This window comes from Spinacia oleracea, chromosome 6, assembly GCF_020520425.1.
Source record: "Spinacia oleracea cultivar Varoflay chromosome 6, BTI_SOV_V1, whole genome shotgun sequence".
Lineage (NCBI taxonomy): Eukaryota > Viridiplantae > Streptophyta > Magnoliopsida > Caryophyllales > Amaranthaceae > Spinacia > Spinacia oleracea.
In genome coordinates this window covers 113,848,730-113,870,168 of record NC_079492.1, presented here as the reverse complement: position 1 = coordinate 113,870,168, position 21,439 = coordinate 113,848,730, and the positions used below count along the sequence as shown (strand labels likewise).

Genomic DNA, 21,439 nt, shown 5'->3' with positions numbered 1-21,439 from the left:
TGGGCTCATAGGCATTGTGTGGGTGGTTTTAGAAGGAGAGTTTGTTATGCTGCTGTTGCATGGGTGGTTTATCAGATTTGGAAGGCAAGAAATTCAGCAATTTGGGATGCCAAGGTTCCATCTTTGGATAGCAGTGTTAACTGTATTCAGTCTGATGTTAGACACAGAATTAAGAGTATCCTAGGTAGGAAAGTGAGTACTAGAGATAAGGATTGGTTATATTCCTTGTAATGTTTCTGGTTTTCTGCTCTTTTGAGCTTTGGTTTGCCTGCGAAAGTGGAGGGAGTCCTTCCTAGAAGGTTTGTCTCCCTTTAGTTGGGCTTAGTTTGTAATAGTTGGTTGATTAATATATAAAATCCTCTCTTACTTGTCAAAAAAAAGAAGGTTGAGGGAGATATTGTGACAATTATATTGACTAAAATTCTATAAATCAGGTTAATAATACAAGATACAGATAATTAGCCTAAACAAAGGGGTAATGATAAAAGCTAAATAAGGTGGTATAACTATTCAAGGTATGTACAACGAGCACATGATAGGCTATCTTTGACTATATGATTGATATTTTTGAGTGTCATGAATTTGATAAATGTAATTATTCAAACTATGTAAAATGACTTGTTATCCTAAAAAAGAATATCCGTCATATATGTAGTATATATTCTCTCTTACTCCCTCTTTTTTTTTTCTTTTCTGATCGAGGGGATATTTTGGAAAAGAATTAAAGAGTGGAGTAAAAAATTCAATTACAATAAAGTATTCTTATTCCTAATTTATTGTTATCGTCATCAAGTTAAGTTGTAATGAACAAAATCGTATCCAAATCAATTGTGGCAAATTTTAATGGCTATCTTAACGACGTTATTTGTCTACAAAACCGTAGAATTAACGCCTTCGCAATATTTCATGGCGTTAATCCTCTGGAATTTTCCTTCACCAGTTTGCTCTTAGAAATGTGTACAGTTCTTATTCTAAGCCACATTTTACGTTTGATCTTGAAGCCTCTCAAACAACCGAGAGTCATTTCTGATGTCCTTGTAAGTCTCCTTTTAATTTTACTTATATCTACATTATTCGCAAGATAATGAAAAGAAATGGTACGGAAAAATTAAGAATAATATACTTCTTCCGTTTTAAAATTGTTGCACTATTTTGATTTTTATGTTTGTTAACGCCTAATTTTTTCCATCAAGTATTTATAATGATGAATTAGTAAAAAATATAAAAAGTTTATATATTTTAAATATACCTTTAAACAAAGCCAATAATATTTCTTTTAATTTATTGATAGAAAATTATGTTCAAAATAAAATAGGTGAATAGTGCTAAAAATTAATGCGGCAACTATTTAGAAATAGAGGTAATACGTCATATCATGTATTATTGATGTTGCATTGCACATTTTATAGTTATTATATTATGATTTCGAATGTGGTGGGGTATCATATCTCCATGTTATTAGTTCCATATAACCTTTACGTAGTATGAATCAAACAAAACTAAGATACATCAATTGTTAATGAAAATATTATTATTTTTCTATTAATAATTTTAATAATATTATTATTTTTTTATTAATGAAATACTACGTACATAGTGCATAATAAAACAAAATAAAGTGACAAGGTGTATTTATGTATGTAGGCGGGCATAATAGTTGGACCATCAGTCTTAGGTCAAAACGAAACATTTGCTAAGCATGTTACTCCAGAAAGCTCGAGATTTGTAATACAAAATATCGGGATCATAGGGTTCATATTTTTCGTGTTTGTGACTGGGGTGAGAATGGATATATCTGTGCTGACCAAGGCTGGGAAGAAGCATTGGGTAATTGCATTAGCTGGGTTGTCAATCCCCCACATTATCATATGGTTTGTAGCAATATGGATAAGGGATTTAATAGTAGATCCAATTCTCCAAAATCAATCTTCCATTGGTACTATTAGTTCATCAATGATTATATCATCTTTCCCGGTAATTTATTCCGTTCTGAGAGAAATGAAACTATTAAGCTCGGAAATAGGGCGTCTTGCCTTAACAACAGTTATCATAAGCGACGTGGTTGGGATATGTATGATTGTTTTATTTGAAGCCATGAAGCAAGGAGAAGTAAAAAAGATTCGTGCATTGTATTACTTTCTTTCGGTAAATGGGGTAAGTGCATTAGTAATTAATGGCATACCACAAGTAATGCAATGGATTAACAGGCAAACTCCAGAAGGTAAACCTGTGGAAAAAAGTTATATAATTGCTACTTTGCTAGGAGTTTTTGTAATGGGTTTTACCACAGATTTTATTGGGGCTGCAATTGCAAATGGACCTTTATGGCTTGGTCTAGCCATACCTCATGGTCCCCCAATGGGTGCAACAATTGTGAAAAAAAGTGAGGCTATTATGAATGACATTCTTATGCCCTTTGCATATCTTACTATTGGGCTCAACACAAATATCTTTGCAATGACTGATTGTTGGCCTTGCATAACTCTCATTTTTGTTTTGGTTTTTATAACCATTTTTACCAAGTTTGTCACTGTTTTTATGGCGGCACAATTTCTGGACATGTCATTTAAAGATTCACTTACTATAAGCTGCATGCTCAACCTCAGAGGTCAAACAGAATTTTTACTATGTCTTCATTGGCTGGATTTAAAGGTACGACTTCGTCACCGTAACATTTGTTTATATACTCATAATTACATTATTGTTTTCTTAATCGAGTGTCTAAATATTACAATTTTGTTTTTGTTGAGGAGAACCAAGTTATTCTAAAAGATGGAATATCATATGGGGTATGATATACGGAGTAAGATAAAAGTCTAAGGCTCTGTTTGGTAGGGCGTAAAACGTTTTCAATCATTTTACGTTGTTTGGTTGGGTAAGGGATGTAAAACAGTTTTCCATGGCTCCCTCAAAAGTGGAAAGCCCTTTTCCATTTGAAAGGGAGGGAAACCACTTTTCCTTCTTTCCTCCTTACCTCCTCTCCTTTCTTCTCCTCAATCTTCACCTTCTTCTCCCATTTTTCTTTAAGTTACCAAACAAAGGAAAACTAGTTTGGAATTTTGTTTTCCCTTGAAAAATGTTTTCCATGGAAAATTATTTTACAATGAAAACGTTTTACGCCCTATCAAACGGAGCCTAAATGACTTAAGAAACCTATAAAAAGTAGGATATCTAGTTTGTAATATCATCTACATTATCCTCAATAATTTTTATTTTTGGCCATTAAATTCTCCACTTTTCCATTTACTTTATTAATTAAAAACGCATGGAAAACACAACAAAACAAAAACATTTACTATATTTCACTTTTTCATGTCCTATATTTTATTTTCCCATGAAAATCAATTATCAATATGCGGAGTACTATATTTCATTTTTCGAATTACTATATTTCACTTTTCTTAAAACCCGTACTTTAGTCAAACAATACTATAATATGAGATGAGGGGAGTAACTAGTTAAAAAAGAGTTCAAAATTCAAATTATTGCAACTCTGCAAGTATTCATACTATCCATTTTTAATTAGACTTGATTATAATTTTTTGTCATACAAAGTTAGGGGTACCACTCATACCTTCAGTACTTTTGGATTTGAGAGGCCACTCAATATAATTGGATCATATTAAAAGGGGAGATCACAAAGAATTTTGATAGGTAATCCAAATTTGGATCCAATAGTATTTTCATTTTATAATTTCATAAACTAGTATTATAACAATTCATTTTAAGTTTTTAACCCTCTAAGATTCTAACATGCCCCCCAAAACTATATTAATAGTTTTTTAAGTCGATATATAATTTAGGATTAATACCTTAAAAATACATCAATTTGTATTTACTATCTTATGAAAATTTTATTTTAATTTACTACCTTAAATTATATTTTTGTTTTGAATCACTACCACTTTACAGTTTTCTCAATTTAAAATTAAGATATCTCTTTCGTTTCTTAATCATTTTAAGTAATCCAAAACTCATTCTTCTCATTTATATGTAAGGATTAATTCCATAGATATCATTTTTATAAAATCTGTATAAGGTAAAACGAATTGAACAATATTTGTAAATTTTCAAAAGATTTGTGAATTATCAAACGAATTGTTTTGAATTGTCGTTCTCAATAAAATCCCTATAGAAAAAACAAAAAATAATGAACTCTAAATCACTTTAAACATTTAAGAAACGAAAGAGATATCTTAATTTTAAAATGAGAAAACTGTAAAGTGGCAGTGTTTCCAAACAAAAACATAATTTAAGGTGGTAAATTAAAATAAAATTTTCATAACGTAATAAAAAAGTGGTGTATTATTAAGGTAGTACCAAATTTTTCTATGATTTACAAAGGCTTTAAAACTAGAATAGAATATTAGCGACCGAAGGTAATATACAATTTTATGGCCTATATACCGAATACCTCAATATTATAGCGAGAATATAACAATATTAGTGATAACTCACTCATATTTAAATAAAACAATAAATTGTGTGCTCTAGAGTGTATAATAAAATTAGTGTACGTACATTGTCCTATATAAGAGTAACTTTAACTTGTACATTAAAATGCGAAATTGATTTTTCCATACCAAAAATAACTTTGGGCATATCAAAAATTTATTTTGGCACGCCACATTGTGAGTAGAGCATGAAAAAACATGTCATGCAATGGTTTGCCAAAATCATTGTTTTGGTGTGCTGATGTCATTTCCAATTAAAAAGGCATGTAAAACAATAACTCACCTACTGACAAGGTGAGTATTAGAGCATCTCGAAGACTCAAACGGTAAACTAATTACTAAATTACTTGTTATGCCACATCATATTTAGTTACTGTCTTTCCTAGCTAGTTAATACTCCAATAGTTAGCTATTAGCTTCACATTTAATTTAGTCATACTTGTAATCAATGTTTTAATTTAATTTAATATTGTTCCCCTGGATTTTTTTTTTTTTTTTTGAAGTTTCCCATTTCAACTTCAATTGTCAAGCTAGTACGTAGCTTGAGATTTCTAAAAATCGCAAGCAAGTCTCTAACTACAATCATTGCAGTTGCTCTTTGTGATAACTCAAAGTATATTTGCATTGGCCCCTTTTCCCAAATTATTACTCCATCTACTTTGGCAGAAATTAACTTGTATTAATAATATGCCCGGCCTATCTTTTCCATCAAAAACACATCATCTTTTATATATTGGAAAATTTGGTAATATTAATCCAACCTTTGACCGATTTTCTTTTATTAAGCCTACCTATGAGTTATTTTTAAATAATCCAACCTTTTAGGGTATCATCTTATATCGGTCCTTGTGACCGATTACCTGACTATCAGGTAGCTTCTTTAATTTTAGCCCTTTTTCTTTTTACTTTTTTAATATGCCTTTCTGTAATCACCTTCATCTTCTCTACCCCCTTGCTTCCTGTAGTCACCTTCATCATCCCTCCCCCTTCAATGCCACACATGACACATCTCCTTCAGGACTTCACAACTACTCAAATTCGTGAACTACAACACATCAGTTCATCATTAACAACAACTAATTAAGAAAACATTGTTTATTTAAAGTACTCCGTACTTACATCTACAACCAAATTCTAAACCAAAAATACCAATACAAATTCGTTGCATCTCTGGGAAGCTAAATTGTTACAGGCAACACCCATGAAAAAGTGCTCAAAAACCTAAAAGTTACCCAGTACCACATCCACCATTGATATTACAATTTACCTCATTGTACAATTAATTCCCGTAATTCGGAAGCACAAAACCCATCACTTACAAATTCACTTCTCAATTGCCAATTTGCCACTTTTTCCACAAACTTATTTATATCAAACAGGGACAATTTGAAGTAAATTAAAGGATTCAGTTTTGATTATCGATTCAATTTGAAGTATAATTGAAGGATTCAGTTTTGATTCAATTGCTAGAATAAATTTTGTGGCTTGATTTGTGATGATCATGAAGTTGTGTTGGCGGTTGAATAGTGATCAAGTAGGTCGTTTGTTGATTTGGATGCGGGTTATAATTTGATTAGAAAGTTCGTGTTCGGTTTGGTTTGATTTTGATGATTATGCAGTTGGTTGTATAATCAGTTAAAGGATTTGGTTAGATTTTGATGATTACACATTTGGTCAGTTGCTGCGCCTAAACGTTAGTGTTGGTCTCGGGTTCCTGAGGTTAGGAGAGAGAATGGGGTGATGAATTTCTGGGGGGTAAGTTTTTTTTTTTTGATTTGGTCGTAATTTTTGAGATCGTTTATCGGGAAAAGCAGAGGCACGATTACTGGAACTCTGGAAGCAAGGGAGAGAGAAAGGTGAGTTGAGTAGCAGGAGGCAAAGGGCTGCCAGAGGTGGGGGTTGAAAGCAACAATGGTGGTGGTATTCACAGTGAAGAGGAGTGAGAGAGCCGTGTGAGAAAGGGAAAGCATGCTAAAAAAAATTGTGGGTTTTTCTTTAAAGTTAAAATAAAAATAACCAATTAGAGAGTGACACGTGGCATGGTTAACCTATAAAACTGGTTACTAGGAGGTCATGGACTAATATAAGATGATACCCCTAAAAGGTTGGATTATTTAAAAATAACTCATAGGTAGGCTTAATAAAAGAAAATCGGCCAAAGGTTGGATTAATATTACCAAATTTTCCTTATATATTATATTTGACATTAAGAAGTGATTTTTAAGGATAAATATACTAGCACAGTGATTTATGATGGTTAGATTTTGTGTAAAAAGAAGTATCAGCGTAAATTAAAATAGGTGAGTTTTGGCAATATTTAGGGTAACTTACAAATTAAACCAGTTTCAATATTTATCAGGGCCTTCTTAAACAATTAGGAGGCCCTGTGCCAATTATGTATGTACTAAATTTGGGGGCTCTATGTATAATGAAACACAGATTTTTTCTACATGTATATGGAGTACAAAAATTAGGGATGAGGTTACGAAAATAAGATCAAATAAACTCATAAAATAAAATGTATATTGCGAAGTTTTTATTTTTTTGCTCTTTTTCTCATTCGAATAACAAAAAACACTTCGTAGTACATTTTTATTTATTACTCTAGTTAGTAACCCATTTTTCAAGTTCAATTGCTTTATTTTTAAGCTAATTTATTGAAATAAGTTGTACAGAGGTTTAATATTTGATTTAAAGAACATAGAAAAATTAATTAATAGTTATTACTATTTTGAGTATATAAGTCATATGATTTTGTTACTAAACCAGAATGAGTGAGGAGAGTAAAAAAAAACAAAAAAGAAAACGAGCAAAACCCTTCCTGTGGTATTCGAACCCAAGTCTCTAAAAAAATAATGGACATTAAATTGGCTACCCATGCTAACAACCGAGACACATTAGATTTGGTGGTATTATGTTTTCAAGTATTGAATTTATGCGCATGATACTGATAGCGTGCTTTTTAAAAACAAATATGGGCCATTTGGACCAATATCTTTTGGGGGCCCTGCACTGTTTACACAGGCTAATAACCGGTCCTGATATTTATTGTACACATGCCTTATTTAAGGCCTTATATAAACTTATAATACTATTAAGAATTGAGTTACAACATTAAGTTTTTTAAATTTGACAATAAGTTGATGCAAATCTCCCTAATGTTTTCTCTGGATATTTAAATACAGATCATAAAGACGCCATCTTTCTCAACGGTGGTAATTTTTATAATCATATTGACGAGCACAGTCTGCCCAATAATCGAATTTCTTTACGATCCAACAAAACCATATATGATCAACAAGAAACGCACCATACAACATGCAAAGGAAGATTCTGAACTTCGAATCTTAACATGCATTTACGACCAAGAAAGTATCGCTAACCTATTTAACTTCCTGGACTTCTCTAATCCGACTACGAAGAACCCATTTAAAGTTTTTACTCTTTACCTTATCGAACTCCTTGGGAGAGGAGCCCCAATGTTCATCGACCACAAAAAGTCGAATGGTGAATATTGGGACAATAATAATGAGGTTATCCACAATATCGTCAAGCTTTACGAAGAAGTTCGTAAGGGGTTTATATCTATTAATTTTTTTACTAGTGTTACACCTACTCGAACCATGTACCAAGACATATGTGACATCGCCGTGTCGAACAAAGTGGACTTTATTATTTTACCTTATCATAAGAAATGTATTGAAGATGAGAATAATTTTTCAACTTGCATACTTAGGTCAGGGGTACAATCTTCTAATGCTAACACGTTATCCCATGCACCATGCTCTGTGGGAATTTTAGCATGCAAGAATGTTGTTGCATGGGGGACACTCCCAACTCGAATAATCCATCGGATACAGCGCAAATTTGCCATACTCTTCCTTGGTGGGCCTGATGCCCGTGAAGCCCTTTCATTAGCAGGTCGCATGGTGGAACATCCTGATGTGTCATTAATCGTAGTTCGATTTTTGCCAAGCGGGTACATAGAGGATGATATATTGGAAAGGAGGATGGATGATGGGGCAATAACTTCATTTTGGGTAAAAAATGAGAGGAATAATAATGTAGTGTACAAGGAATTTTTCGTGAGCAATGGTTCTGAAACAATTTCGGTAGTGCAATCATTGAACCACATCATTCCGATAGATCTTTGGATTGTAGGAAGGAAAAATGGAATTAATCCAGCCTTATTAAATGGTTTATCAGAATGGAGTGATAATTCAGAATTAGGATTATTAGGAGATTTTTTAGTATCAGTGGATTTTGATACCTCAGGGTCAATATTAGTCGTGCAGCAACAAGTATTAAGAGATCAAGGACCTAGTCGTTGGACTTGTTCGTAGTTAAGATTTTGTGTTAGATTATTTGTAGACAATATATACAAAAATTGGTTACCCCTCGTTGTTGCCAAAGTGTACAAAAATTGGTTACCCCTCGTTGTTGCCAAAGTGTGCGTTTTCATAATGTTTGGCTTTTAACTTTTGTTTACGGAATGGAGTATCAATTACACGCAAAACTATTTTAGCAAAAAAATATTTTGACAACTTAAAATCAATTTGATCCGCAAATATTAGATGACTAGTTAAAGGCACGTGCTCCGCACATCAGGGAAGATACTAAAATTTTTATATATGCAAAATATCATTAGGAATATTTACAATATTTTATACATCAACAGTAATTCACTACTACAAAAGCAGCCTAAGAAACCATATATAATAGGCCTAAGAGACCAAAAAATTGTGTGGTTTATATCTCAATGGTGTCTTAGGATAAGAAACCATATGTATGGTGAGGTTACTTAGGTGTAACAAAGTGACCATATTCGTAATGATATGGTTTATTAAAAAAAATTTCCAGCAAATTAAGCAGGCAATGAAACCATGTTTCTTATAAATGAGGATTCTTTGATGAAAGGAAAAACATCATACATGTAAGAAGTATGGTCTCTTTTAAACATAATTGTTATTTTTTTTAAAATATTTTAGTGAGTAGTACGTTATCCTTTAACTCCCTACAATTACGATGGGTATTTTAAGTAACTTCCAACCCATGCTCTACCACTCCATCACCTGTTAAAAACATAAATAATTGTCCATTTGTCATCTGGGTTATTTCATTTAAAGAACAAGCCACTCTATTCTCTAATATAAAATACTCCGTAAATATAATCTACGAGTAAATAGTAAGATAAAGAATTAATATCACACAACAAATAACTAAAAGAATTACGAGATCATAAAATTTACTCCATTAAACATAAAAAGACCAATATTACACTGTCACTAGTTAATCAATAATCTAAAACCACATTCGTAGCCGTACAAATCAAAATTACTAAATTAAACCAATACATTTAACCACATTCGTAGCCGTACAAATCAAAATTACTAAATTATATCAATACATTTTCCAAAATCCTCGATAATGATATAAATCCCATCTTCTTCTTGAGTTTACATCTCTTGCTATATTTTCGCCAATTCCAAACCTGTCCATCCATAATAATCATTTTTAATTAGACTCACACTCAATAATTCAATTTCTAATGATATCACTTTATATGTAATTAATTTTCCTGGTAGATAAACATCAAATTAAATTCACCAGCTTTTAAATATTGGTAAAAGATATTCAAGATTCATGAATAAATCTGAATCTTATTGTAATTCAAATTACAAATCATTGTTCGTCATAATCAAAGAATTGTAAATTCAAAATAGGAAATGAAATCACTTGAAATGTAGAATTATTCGGAGAAATTTCATTAAAAATGTAAAAATAAATGGAAAGGGAAGAATTAAAAAACATGTAATTTCAAAATTAGATGACTAAAAATCACATAAAATAACTCGAAATCAACAATTCATGACACAAAATACAACAAACATGATTTTTTTTTAAGAGAGATAAAATGAAACATTGGTTGTGAGATATTATGTACTTGACTCGCTGAATTTATGCCCACCAAACACCAGGCCTCTAAACCAAAAACATGATCCATCACCGCCAGTGGCGGATCTAGGAATTTGGGAATGGGGGTACGAAATTAGACTTCAAAAAAAAATCTACACTACGGCGCAACTTTTTTTTGCCAACTAAAACTTGAATTATGAATTCATTCCACTAGCTAAATTTTAACCTTATACTACGTAGTGTGTACTCATTCTCTACAACCATGTGCATAATAAAACTAAATAATTACAATAAGACTATTGATAATTTAATTAATAATTACGCTTTTATAGACTTATAAACTAATCAAAAGTTTTTTGTTTTATTACAGTTACGACTATATCTACGAAGTATATGGTAAAACACGCATATACGTATCAGTTTAACTAATTTAAATAACCTTACTTATTTAATAAATTGTTTTAATTTAATATACATGGAGACAAAAAAAACTGAAAGATAATAGTTGATAATTATTTGAAGTTGTGGAATGAATTACTAAGTTAAGAGACCAAGAGTCTTAAACAACCGTTGTATTAGTGTTTGAAAAGAATTGTAAAGGGGTGGCTGGTTACTTATCCATTAATATAAGAGACCAGTTGTCCAACTAGCTGCTGCACTGGTATGGTATTAACCTAAGAGATCGGATTTTTGACAAAATGGATCTCTTAACTTTGCAGTTTTTCCCTTTTTTTTGAATGGGGGTACATTGTACCCTCAATGTACCCCCTAGATCCGCCCCTAATCACTGCAGTCGCAGTTGTTGCCGTCATCGTGATATCTTGGTTTCATTTGATCCAAACATCCGTTAAATTATAATTTCATTATATGATTTTTTTTATGGAAATTCGCTTGTATGGTTTACATATAGATGACGTTTTTCATCTAAACTGAAATTAAGAGAGATGGGATAATAGATAAAATAAAGAGGAATCATATTGAGATATAATGTGATGAAAGAAGATGGATGGATAAAGAAGATAGGTGAAAAAACTACGGTGGAGACTTTAACACTACTAGACTATGAAGTGCTAGGTTTATACGTGGGTGGGTGGGTGGGTGGGTGGGTTGGGTTGCAAAATAAAAGTCTATTTGACCTTAGAAAATTAATCAACCACGTTATTTAAGTTTTATTCTCCAAAAATATGAAAACCACATTTTTTTTAAAAAAAAAACATGGTTTCTTTGCTTTATTTCAAATTAATGATATCTAGAGACCATATTTCTTTTGCAATTGGTATCTTATGCATTTTCTGAGAAACCACATTTCTTAATTATGTGGCCTCTTTAAATAAGAAACCTTTTTAGTAACTTAAAGGGTTTCTTATTTGTGATTCCTTATCCTATTTTTTGTAGTAGTGAACCCATATGACAAAACTGAACGAACTGCCCAGACTCACAAACAGAGCCTAAAAACAACTAGACCAATTACTTAGGACTTATTAAACTGAGTTTTTATTTATTTTACAACTAGGACACTTTGGACTTGATTCTCATGATCCTTAGGTTTCAACACAAATTGTTTTATTTAACACTACACGTCAATTGATAATTGACGACTAGTAGAGCAACAATATTATTTATGTACATGGTAAGCTAGCTCATTGTTCCATTATCCATATAGCAGTACTACATGTAATATAACGATGCAACTAAGTCGAAGAGAGCAACATTGTTATTAATAATCAAGGTACAGAACCAACGCCATTTTCCTATATTTCATATGATAGAAAACATGGTTATGCTGTCTTAGCCATACGAATTGGATGAGATTATAATGTACAGAATTAAAACGCTAATCCTAATAATATTAATTTTTTATCATTAATTACTTTAGGCTTAAGGTTTAGATGTGATTGTAATGTAAGTTTGATAAATAGACACTTTAAACTCCAAAGGATGGCCTATGCTAGTCCTTAAGGATCAGAATACCAACACAGCTATTGCGCGCACTTTAAACTAATCTGATTCTCCAACAAAGCAAGCCAACTTAATCAAATACCCAGCACTATCACTTGTTGAACACAATCGCATAAAGTGCAATCAGTTGCTAACAAGCAAGACTCAACAAGCTAAAATTAAGATACGTCCTATATTAGGGACACAATAGCCTATATTCAGGACATAACAGAGGTCAAAACTATCACCACTAACAGATAACATGATTTAATTGTTCCCTCTGGTTAATTTCCAAACATGAAATCATGCACTTTCAAAAGCAATAACAATTACGGAGTAATATCGAAATAAATTATACTTCTTAGTTTTTACTTTAAGAGTAGTCATGTGTGTGTATTTACATGTTATCACTCAATCGGAACAATTGCTTAATTAGGCATCGGAGGGGCTTTCCTTAGAAACACCCCTGAACCTAGTAACCTTTTCATTGTGTAGGTATATTTGGGCTCTACACATTCAATTCAAGACAAAACTTCCACCTCAATGAAAGGGCTATCATCCGAAGCCCTATTGTTTCATACTCGAAACAATGGGAAATGCAAATGAGATGAATATAGTTTGGGTTTATCTTAGGTTTTCAATTAATTAAATAGCAGTTTGAGAGAAGGCTTCGACGAAACTTCGTGTTTGCAGCGTGCAAATTAATGGAGTGAGAAAGGGATGGAATAAAGAATAAATGTCATTTGAAAAGAGGAAGGATGTGCTAAACTTGCTAATTTAGAAAAATATTTTTACTTGTACTATTTTGGTCATAAATACATTGCATCTAAAAATGGAGTGGATTAAAAAAACCCCGATTATTTTGCTATCTTTAATTGTTGTTGGAATAATGTCTTCAAATTAAGTATGGAACTTAATGAATATCAAATAATGAATAATAAATAATAAATGATATATAATAAATGATATATAATATATTATATATTATATATAATATATAGTATATAATATATAAATTTGTGTTGTACTTATGATGTTTATATGGAACTCTCTCTAGATCCGAACAATTGCTTACTTAGGCATCAGGGGGGTTTTTCTTAGAAACACCCCTGAGGCTAATAACTTTTTCATTGTGTAGGTATATTTGGGCTCTACACATTCAATGCAAGGCAAAACTTCCACCTCAACGAAAGGGCTATCATCCGAAGCCCTATTGTTTCATACTCGAAACAATGAAAAATGCAAATGAGATGAATATAGTTTGGGTTTATCTTAGGTTTTCAATTAATTAAATAGCAGTTTGAGAGAAGGCTTCGACGAAACTTCGTGTTTGCAGCGTGCAAATTAATGGAGTGTGAAAGGGATGGAATAAAGAATAAATATCATTTGAAAAGAGGAAGGATGTGCTGAACTTGCTAATTTAGTAAAATATTTTTACTTGTACTATTTTGGTTATAAATACGACATTGCATCTAAAAATGGAGTGGATTAAAAAAAAACCCGATTATTTTGCTATCAATAATTGTTGTTGGAATAATGTCTTCAAATTAAGTATGGAACTAAATGAATAGTAAATAATAAATAATAAATAATAAATAATAAATGATATATAATATATAATATATAGTATATAATATATAAATTTGTGTTGTACTTATGATGTTTATATAGAAATATTTACATCGGTATTTTACAATTTTACTCGCGCATATGCCAATATTGTAGTAGTGATAATTTTAACAATATCAATAATAATTAAAAGATTAATATTAATAATTATAATGTTAATATTTATAAAAATACTCATAATAATAAATAATAAATACAATAATCATAATTATTCATTAATAAAAATAATTACATATAATATTAATATAATAATAGTAATATTTAAGTAATAATAACAATAATAATTATATATATATATATATTATTGTTATATATATATATATAATTGTCAATTTTAATTGCAATATCAAGAAAAAAATAACTACAAAGAAAAAGGAATCCGTTCTTTTGGATTGAACTGAATTGAACTGAATGAAACTTAACTGAACTGAACTGAATGGAGCTGAACTGAACTGAACTGAACTGAACTGAACTAAAAGGAGATGAACTGAACTGAACTGAATTGAACTGAACTGAAAGGAACTACAATGAAGTCCAAAAGAATAGGGCCTTAATATCAACACATCCCTAATACATGTAGTATGATCTTGTTTCCAAGACGATTTATACTTTAAGACCATTCCTATTCCAAAGTATCATTCGTTCAATAAATTATGGAAAATTAATTTAACATACATAGACTTTGTAACTAAAAGATGAGAAATGAATGAAACTCACCAGCCATTCCCTATGACCTTGAAAGCTCTCTTGGTTAAGTCGCTTCACTACAATAATAATGCTTGTACCAGGCTTGGTGGCAGCATACGACTTCTCGTCAATCCATCCGACCCAAAATCGCCTTTCCCGGGAACAATATCAGGACATAAGTCCCTGGTAGTTGCCTTGAGCTCAGAGAAGTTGAAACTTTTTAAATTAGAGGACTGCAAAATCTCACCCTCACTCCTCAATGGTCCCTGCGGATGTTCGCGTGGTATGCTTTTCCTTTTCTTCGCAACTGCACTTATTGCATATTTTCAGGTTGAACAACTAACATTTTTTTTGTCCAGGTACCTGCTAGGATGGTCCACCAGGTGGTGCGTGTAGTCAACCGGCTAAAGTCCGCGTTGTCCTCAACTCGGGCCGCTCTCTCTTGTAGCTACCCGAACTCAACTCAGGTATATATGGTGCCTTACAATTTTGCTTTAGTTTGTCAGTTGGTTATGTATGAGCTGACTTATGTCTGGATTTTGCAGACTCGCGTTTCATAGGCCCGTATGCTGGAGCCGATGCGAACTCCTCGGAGGGATCATATCGTCATTCTTTCAAGGGCGATCGTGGTGCCTTCGGATCGCATACTAGGCCGTGCTTTTTGGACGTTGTTTTGGATCAGAGGCCCATGCGGCCACCGACTGGACTAGGAGGAGCCATGGTGGGCCATTCGGGGTGTCCCTATCTCAGATGGGTTGGCAGCCCTCTTCGCTTCAGTCGTTCCAGACTGGTTGACAGCCTCAGCCATTTCAGCTACATTTGCGTGCAGGGTGGGTACCCGCGCTGCAGACGTAGAGTTTGGACTCTTCTTAGTTCGATATCCTGTTCGATGGTCTGCAGGATTCGTAGGGTGCTGGCACGAGTGGCGGTGCTCATGGCGATGAGGATGAGCCTCAGTAGGCCGTATACATGCATTTCTTATTTGGAAACGCATTGTTTTTCATATCGTGCTACAGACTTTGTATGTATTCGTGCATTTTGCGAAAAATGGGCCATTTTTCAGTATTTGCGAGTATTTTTCCTTAGTCGGAGGTATTTCCATACCGACTCACCTAAACAGAAGAGAAAACGGAAAACACATAACAGGAAATGATGCGCTTTAAGTTTTAGGGTCAACAATGCTTATCAGAATGTTAGTCAAAGTAGACTTTTTATTCAGAAATCGAGTTCGAGTACAGAGTTTTTTAAAAAATAGTACAAGCCTGGCTGTCCTAGAATAGTTGGCCTCATAACATAGTTTATACATGATAAGAATTTAAGTAAGCTTGAAATCCAAATCTACGTGGTTGATGGAGTTTATGCGGAACTGACTTGCCAGTGCTGGAATTGACTTGGCAGCGCTTAAATGTTCCAGCTCCAGCGCTGGCTTCTTTTTCTGCGGAATTATAGATTCGTATATCCATTTTAGTTAAACTCAAAGTTTTCTTGGCGTGGCCATAAATAGGGACTGCGACGTTCATAGTTTTTTCACCTAGCATGCATTATCTAATTGCTTGAGTACTCTAAATCCTATTGCCCCCCCCTTTCCTTTTTGTTTTTCTGCCATGTGGACTCCCGTTCCCCCTGTGTCTTTGAAACTAGTTGTTAGCAAATGGCTTCGCTCTCTTTCCCTGAGTGATAAGATGTTACTAAAGGAATATGCTTTAGATGCCTTTTTAGGATTACAACAAAAAAAATCGATTTTAATTTCATCTATGCTGCCCTGAATTTTTGGGATCCTGATCATCATGTTTTGAATTTTCGCAATAATGAGATTATTCCCCTGCCTGAGGAATTCGCTGCTATCTTAGGCTATCCTGTTACTGCGCTTTCCGTGACCCATAGTACTGCTGATGAAGGAAAACAAATGATGGGAAGGTTCCTGGGTTTGTCTGAAAGTAAGGTCAATGAGATGCTGGTCGGGGATGCCGTTGACCTTTCGGTGCTCATTAGTTACTTTAGGGTCTCTACCGTCAACATAAATGACCAGAAACGTAGTATTAGGGATTTGTGTTTTTGCCAACTAAATTGCTACTTATTCCATAATAATGACAGTATGCTTGGAGACCTGAGATTGATGCCAATTGTCAGTTTCATGGAGAGTCGGTATTCCATGATGCCCATGGTGGTTGCCGAGACTATTCTTTGGGAGGATGTTTGAAAAAAGAGGTGAAGTGCGTAGCTGTCGGGGGTAGCCCTTTGTTGTTGTAGGTAATCAGTCATAAAAATCGTTTATTTTTGCGATATTATTTTATTTTTTGAATCTAGACTGGAATCGCGTAATTTTTTTTTTTGTGACGGATGGCAGGGCTGGAAAATTCCAGCGCTTTAATGTTCGGCGCTTGAATATTCCAGCGCTTAAATTTCATGCGCTGAAATTTTCTGGCGCTGCGATTGTTTCACTCTTTTCTTTTGCTCAATTCGTTTTTGTTTTGATGCGAACTTTGGCGACTGATTACTATCTGATCTTAGAACCTGTTGTCTTCGGGCTCTTGGCAGTAGGAAGTATCTACACCAAGGAGAGAATGAAGCCGAGTGGACTTCGTATCTTACTCATGGTTTATGTTCCGTCAAGTGGATGATCCTGTGGTGGGGTCTACAGCCTATGACAGGTGGGATGGGATGTGCTGTTTTTACGTTACTTGCAGGGCTAGTGCGTCCCACCTATTTGTTCCCGTATCGCGATATGAGGCAGTATGGTCCTCGACAGGTTATTCCTTTTACGGATACCACTCCACCTAACATCAGCTCTTTTTCTCGTCAGCGTCTCTTGGGGTGGGCAGAAGGTTATGTTTGCTTTCCCCGTTGGAACGTTACTACATAGGGAAATATCCCTTTATGTGAAAATTACAAGCTTTAGATGAGTTCAGATGATGCTGCAGAGAGCGCCCAAGCCCGTAGAATTGAACGTGCTGAGATACTACAGTCACAGAATACTCCTAGTATGATCGGGAGGTTGTGTTGAGGTCTCGAGATGCCGGTGCTAGAACCCAGAGGAGGCAGACAGAAAGGAAATGCAGGGCTTCGCATCCCTATGTTGATCATCGGCCTAGAGACAGGTTAACTGGGCGTGATGTTACTGGGCCCGTGAAAAATGTTGAATTGGTTCCAGGTAAGGGTCGTTGTAACACCCTAATAATTCCTTGCTTTTTATAAAATATTTTCCAACTTAAAACACAGGAATTACCAAGATATTACCGCCACCGTGATAACGGCTAAGGCTATTTACCAGAATTACGCAGCGAAAATAACTAACTTTCAAAACACATTAAATAGATAGTTAATGGTTATTAAAACAAGTTGGAACCGTTGAGGCCCAAACTAAAACGAACCGTTGGAAATCCATTAACTGAAAATAGTAGTAGTCATGACTTTAAAATAAAGAGTTTATAAATTACGGAAGAATAAACTCTCAACACGAATCCCATGATAACTTCTCCCGCAAGTTATCTCTACAAACCTGCTTTATTGAAAATCTACTCCCCAACAACGCAAATGCAATTGATGGATCATCATAGGGTCATTAAGGCAAAGGCCATGACCAGAAGACATGAAGCACGACGTCAGCAAAAGCTGAGTACGAACAAGCTAGAATAACATTCTATCCTAACATGCTTCACTCGACAATTAAATAATCAACATGCAAAAGCCATATAATAAACGAATAAACAAAATAAACATGGAGACAAGACTCGAAACTTGACACGACTCTTGACTCGCAGTTTAATAAAAAGTAGCTTCGAACGGGTAAAGTAAAATATCCTCAAAAGGAAAGAAAAGGGTGATGGGAGCCAACCATACACCAAAATAAGTCGGGCTACTACCGACAGTCGGGCCATACCGACAGGAATTCCAATGCACAACGGCATAAAAGAGAATGAAACAACGTCTTGTATCATTCTAGGAGTACAAGTTTTCCGGCAAGACTCCCCCCATTGTTCATACTCAAGGTATATACGTTCCAAGAGTTTTCAAGCTCTTTGGGTTACACTTTACGTTAATTAGTATATTATGTTCAAGGCGACTCAAGACACAACATACAAACAATTAAACGCTCAAACAATTCAACAACGACACTTTATTATTTTACTTCTTTAGGACTTGTGATCAAACATAGACTCAAGTGAAATTACTCCCATTGTTCCTTCTCAAAAACACTGTTTGAGATAACCCGACATTGCCTATTAACAAGCGGGGTGTGCCCTTAGCACGAATTGTCCTTAATTCAATTCACATAGACTCTCTAACATATTCTACCCCTTTGGTAGAATATATATTGCTCACTGGCAATATTCGACTGGCTCAATAATTATGCTAGGCATCCTGTACTATAGCATAATAATAATAATAACAACTTGCATGCGCAATACTCATACATGCAAACCAACTTGAACAACATGCTTGACATAATTCAACGATTATAAAAGTCCATAACATGATAGCTCAATAGAATCTATAAAGCATAATTCAATTCATAGCATGCTCGTTCACATAGATTCAATAATAATAATAACATGCTCGTTCTCAACATTAAACATGAATTCATAATAACATAATCATTCCCAATCATCAAACATGAATTCATAGCATATAAGTTCACATGATCCGCATTCAATACACTTCACAAATTCCTCAAGGGATGGGTGGTCACCCTAGTCTTGTACGTACCTGGAATACCTAAGTACGGGGGCCACTGTGCGAATCGCGACTCACTAGAAATCAACTCCTATAAAACAAAATAAGAGAACTAAATTATTATCCATGTTTACTAAATTTCCAGCAACTATTTAAGAAACCAAAGCTCTTAGTTTAATTAAAAATCATTCATTAAATGGTAATTTAATTGTCTCAAATAGTCAACTCAAGTCCTAACATAAAAACTTTGACTTTTTAGCTTTAAAACCATTAAAAATCAACTTTTTAAAGCTTATAAACAATCTAAAAATTTAGATTGATTCGCATAATTTAAATTGTCATTAAATTATGTAAATCAATCGCTCAATCAATTTGAAACCAAAACCCTAGCAATAGTTTAATCCGAAAACATGTTTTGACTTCAAAAATCCATACTTTATAAACATATAAAATCTGAAAATCATAATTTAAATCATCAAAATCAATTTCTTAAATTAAAACACAATACTAACCCAGTACAATGTTCATAACCGTTTTAATTAATCTAAACAATCCAATAATTAAATTAATCGCAACAATTAAATCGTTTTTAAATTGAAAATTAATATTTTTGAAAACAAAATTTGATCTTTCCAATTGACAACACACACACACACACACAACAATTACTTGTGTTGTGTGCGTGTGCGTCGCACAAACAATGCAACAACAACCACACGCAACATGCACCGCAAGCAGCAGTGGCGCACGCGCGTGCAAAGGGACGAGAGGGGCTACAAGCTGGGCACGGGCGAGGCACACAACACGCACACACAACGTTGCTGTTGTGTTGCGGCACGTCGAGGGTGATGCACGAGGGCGAGCACGACCAGGCAACCTCGCAGGCACGTAGTGCTACGCTGCGGTGCGGGACGGGCGAGAGAGACGGGCGAGGGAGACGGACGAGAGAGAGGGCGAGGGGGCTGGCTTGCGCTGCAAGAAAGGGCGCACGAAGAAAAGGGAGTGTGGGTGTTGGAGTGTTCCGCAAGGAGAGAGGGAGAGGAGAGAGGGATTTCTGAATTTTTGGTTGTGAGGGTTTGACATGAGGTCTTATTTATAGGTTCCTCTCCTTTGTGGGCTAGGTTAGGGTAATTTGAGTTGGGCTTGCTTTCGGGCTTAGTTCATTAAATTCCTTACAAGCTTTGTTGGGTTTAATTAAAACAAAACGACCGGGCTTTAAGTTTGTCAAATTCGTTTTTGAAATACGACCCAACAATTCCCGATTAAATAAATTCCTTGAATTTATTTAATAAAAATACGGTTTTCGAAATAATTAATATTTAAATTAATTAAAAATAAACGCGCATTTAATTTTCATTAAACGAACTTAATTTGTAGAAATACAACGAAATGCTTTATAAATATAATAAAATATATTTTTAATTATAGAAAAATACGAGGTATTACAGTCTACCCTCCTTAAAAGAAGTTTCGTCCCGAAACTTGGGCACGGAAATCACAATTTTAAAACTAAACTTGAGACTATTTTGAGACTTTAGTGCGTTTTCTTTGCAAAAAGTTTTAGTTCTTGTACTCTTTAAGTAATTCAACATGACAATAAACAGTGAAACTTCACTGGAGACAACGATTCAAGCATATCCTAAAGGATAAATTGGGTAAATAAGGTAAAAAGCGCGAAATTCTACCGCACTCTACCCCCCTTAAAGAAAACGAGTTACGGCCCCGTGACTCAACTAACCTCGGGAAAAAGCTCGGGATATTTCTTTCTCATTTCCTCCTCCGCTTCCCAGGTAGCTTCCTCAGACTCTTGGTTAGACCACAACACTTTTACGATCTTAACATCCTTAGTTCGAGTGCTACGCACCTTACTATCAAGTATCTTGACAGGTCTTTCCTCAAAGGTCAAACTTTGGTCTAACTCTATGGTCTCCGGTTGCAGTACATGAGACTTATCCGTGATATACTTCCTCAACTGGGATACAAGAAACACATTATGCACTCTATGCAAGTCCATGGGCAAGGCTAGTCTATACGCTACCTTCCCTATCCGTTTTAAGATCTCATATGGGCCTATATACTTTGGGCTAAGCTTTCCCTTCTTCCCAAATCTCATTACACCTTTCATTGGTGAAACCTTTAGC

General features: G+C 34.2%; 1 protein-coding gene across 1 annotated transcript; it reads left to right on the top strand.

The window, feature by feature from the left end:
- The first annotated feature begins 607 nt into the window (after nt 1–607).
- On the top strand, nt 608–8,853 carry LOC130462681 (cation/H(+) antiporter 24-like). The gene is made up of 3 exons (XM_056831446.1): nt 608–1,037; nt 1,645–2,652; nt 7,640–8,853. Exons 1-3 carry the CDS (start codon nt 804–806, stop codon nt 8,795–8,797), a joined length of 2,400 nt encoding a protein of 799 aa, XP_056687424.1. The 5' UTR covers nt 608–803; the 3' UTR covers nt 8,798–8,853.
- Nucleotides 8,854–21,439: the final 12,586 nt, after the last annotated feature.

Bases quoted from the DNA above. Each gene is read 5' to 3' on its own strand.
- LOC130462681 (XM_056831446.1), top strand. From the start codon at position 804: ATGAACAAAATCGTATCCAAATCAATTGTGGCAAATTTTAATGGCTAT. The intron at 1,038-1,644 runs GTAAGTCTCCTT...TTATGTATGTAG, and splicing joins GAGTCATTTCTGATGTCCTT to GCGGGCATAATAGTTGGACC. The intron at 2,653-7,639 runs GTACGACTTCGT...ATTTAAATACAG, and splicing joins TTCATTGGCTGGATTTAAAG to ATCATAAAGACGCCATCTTT.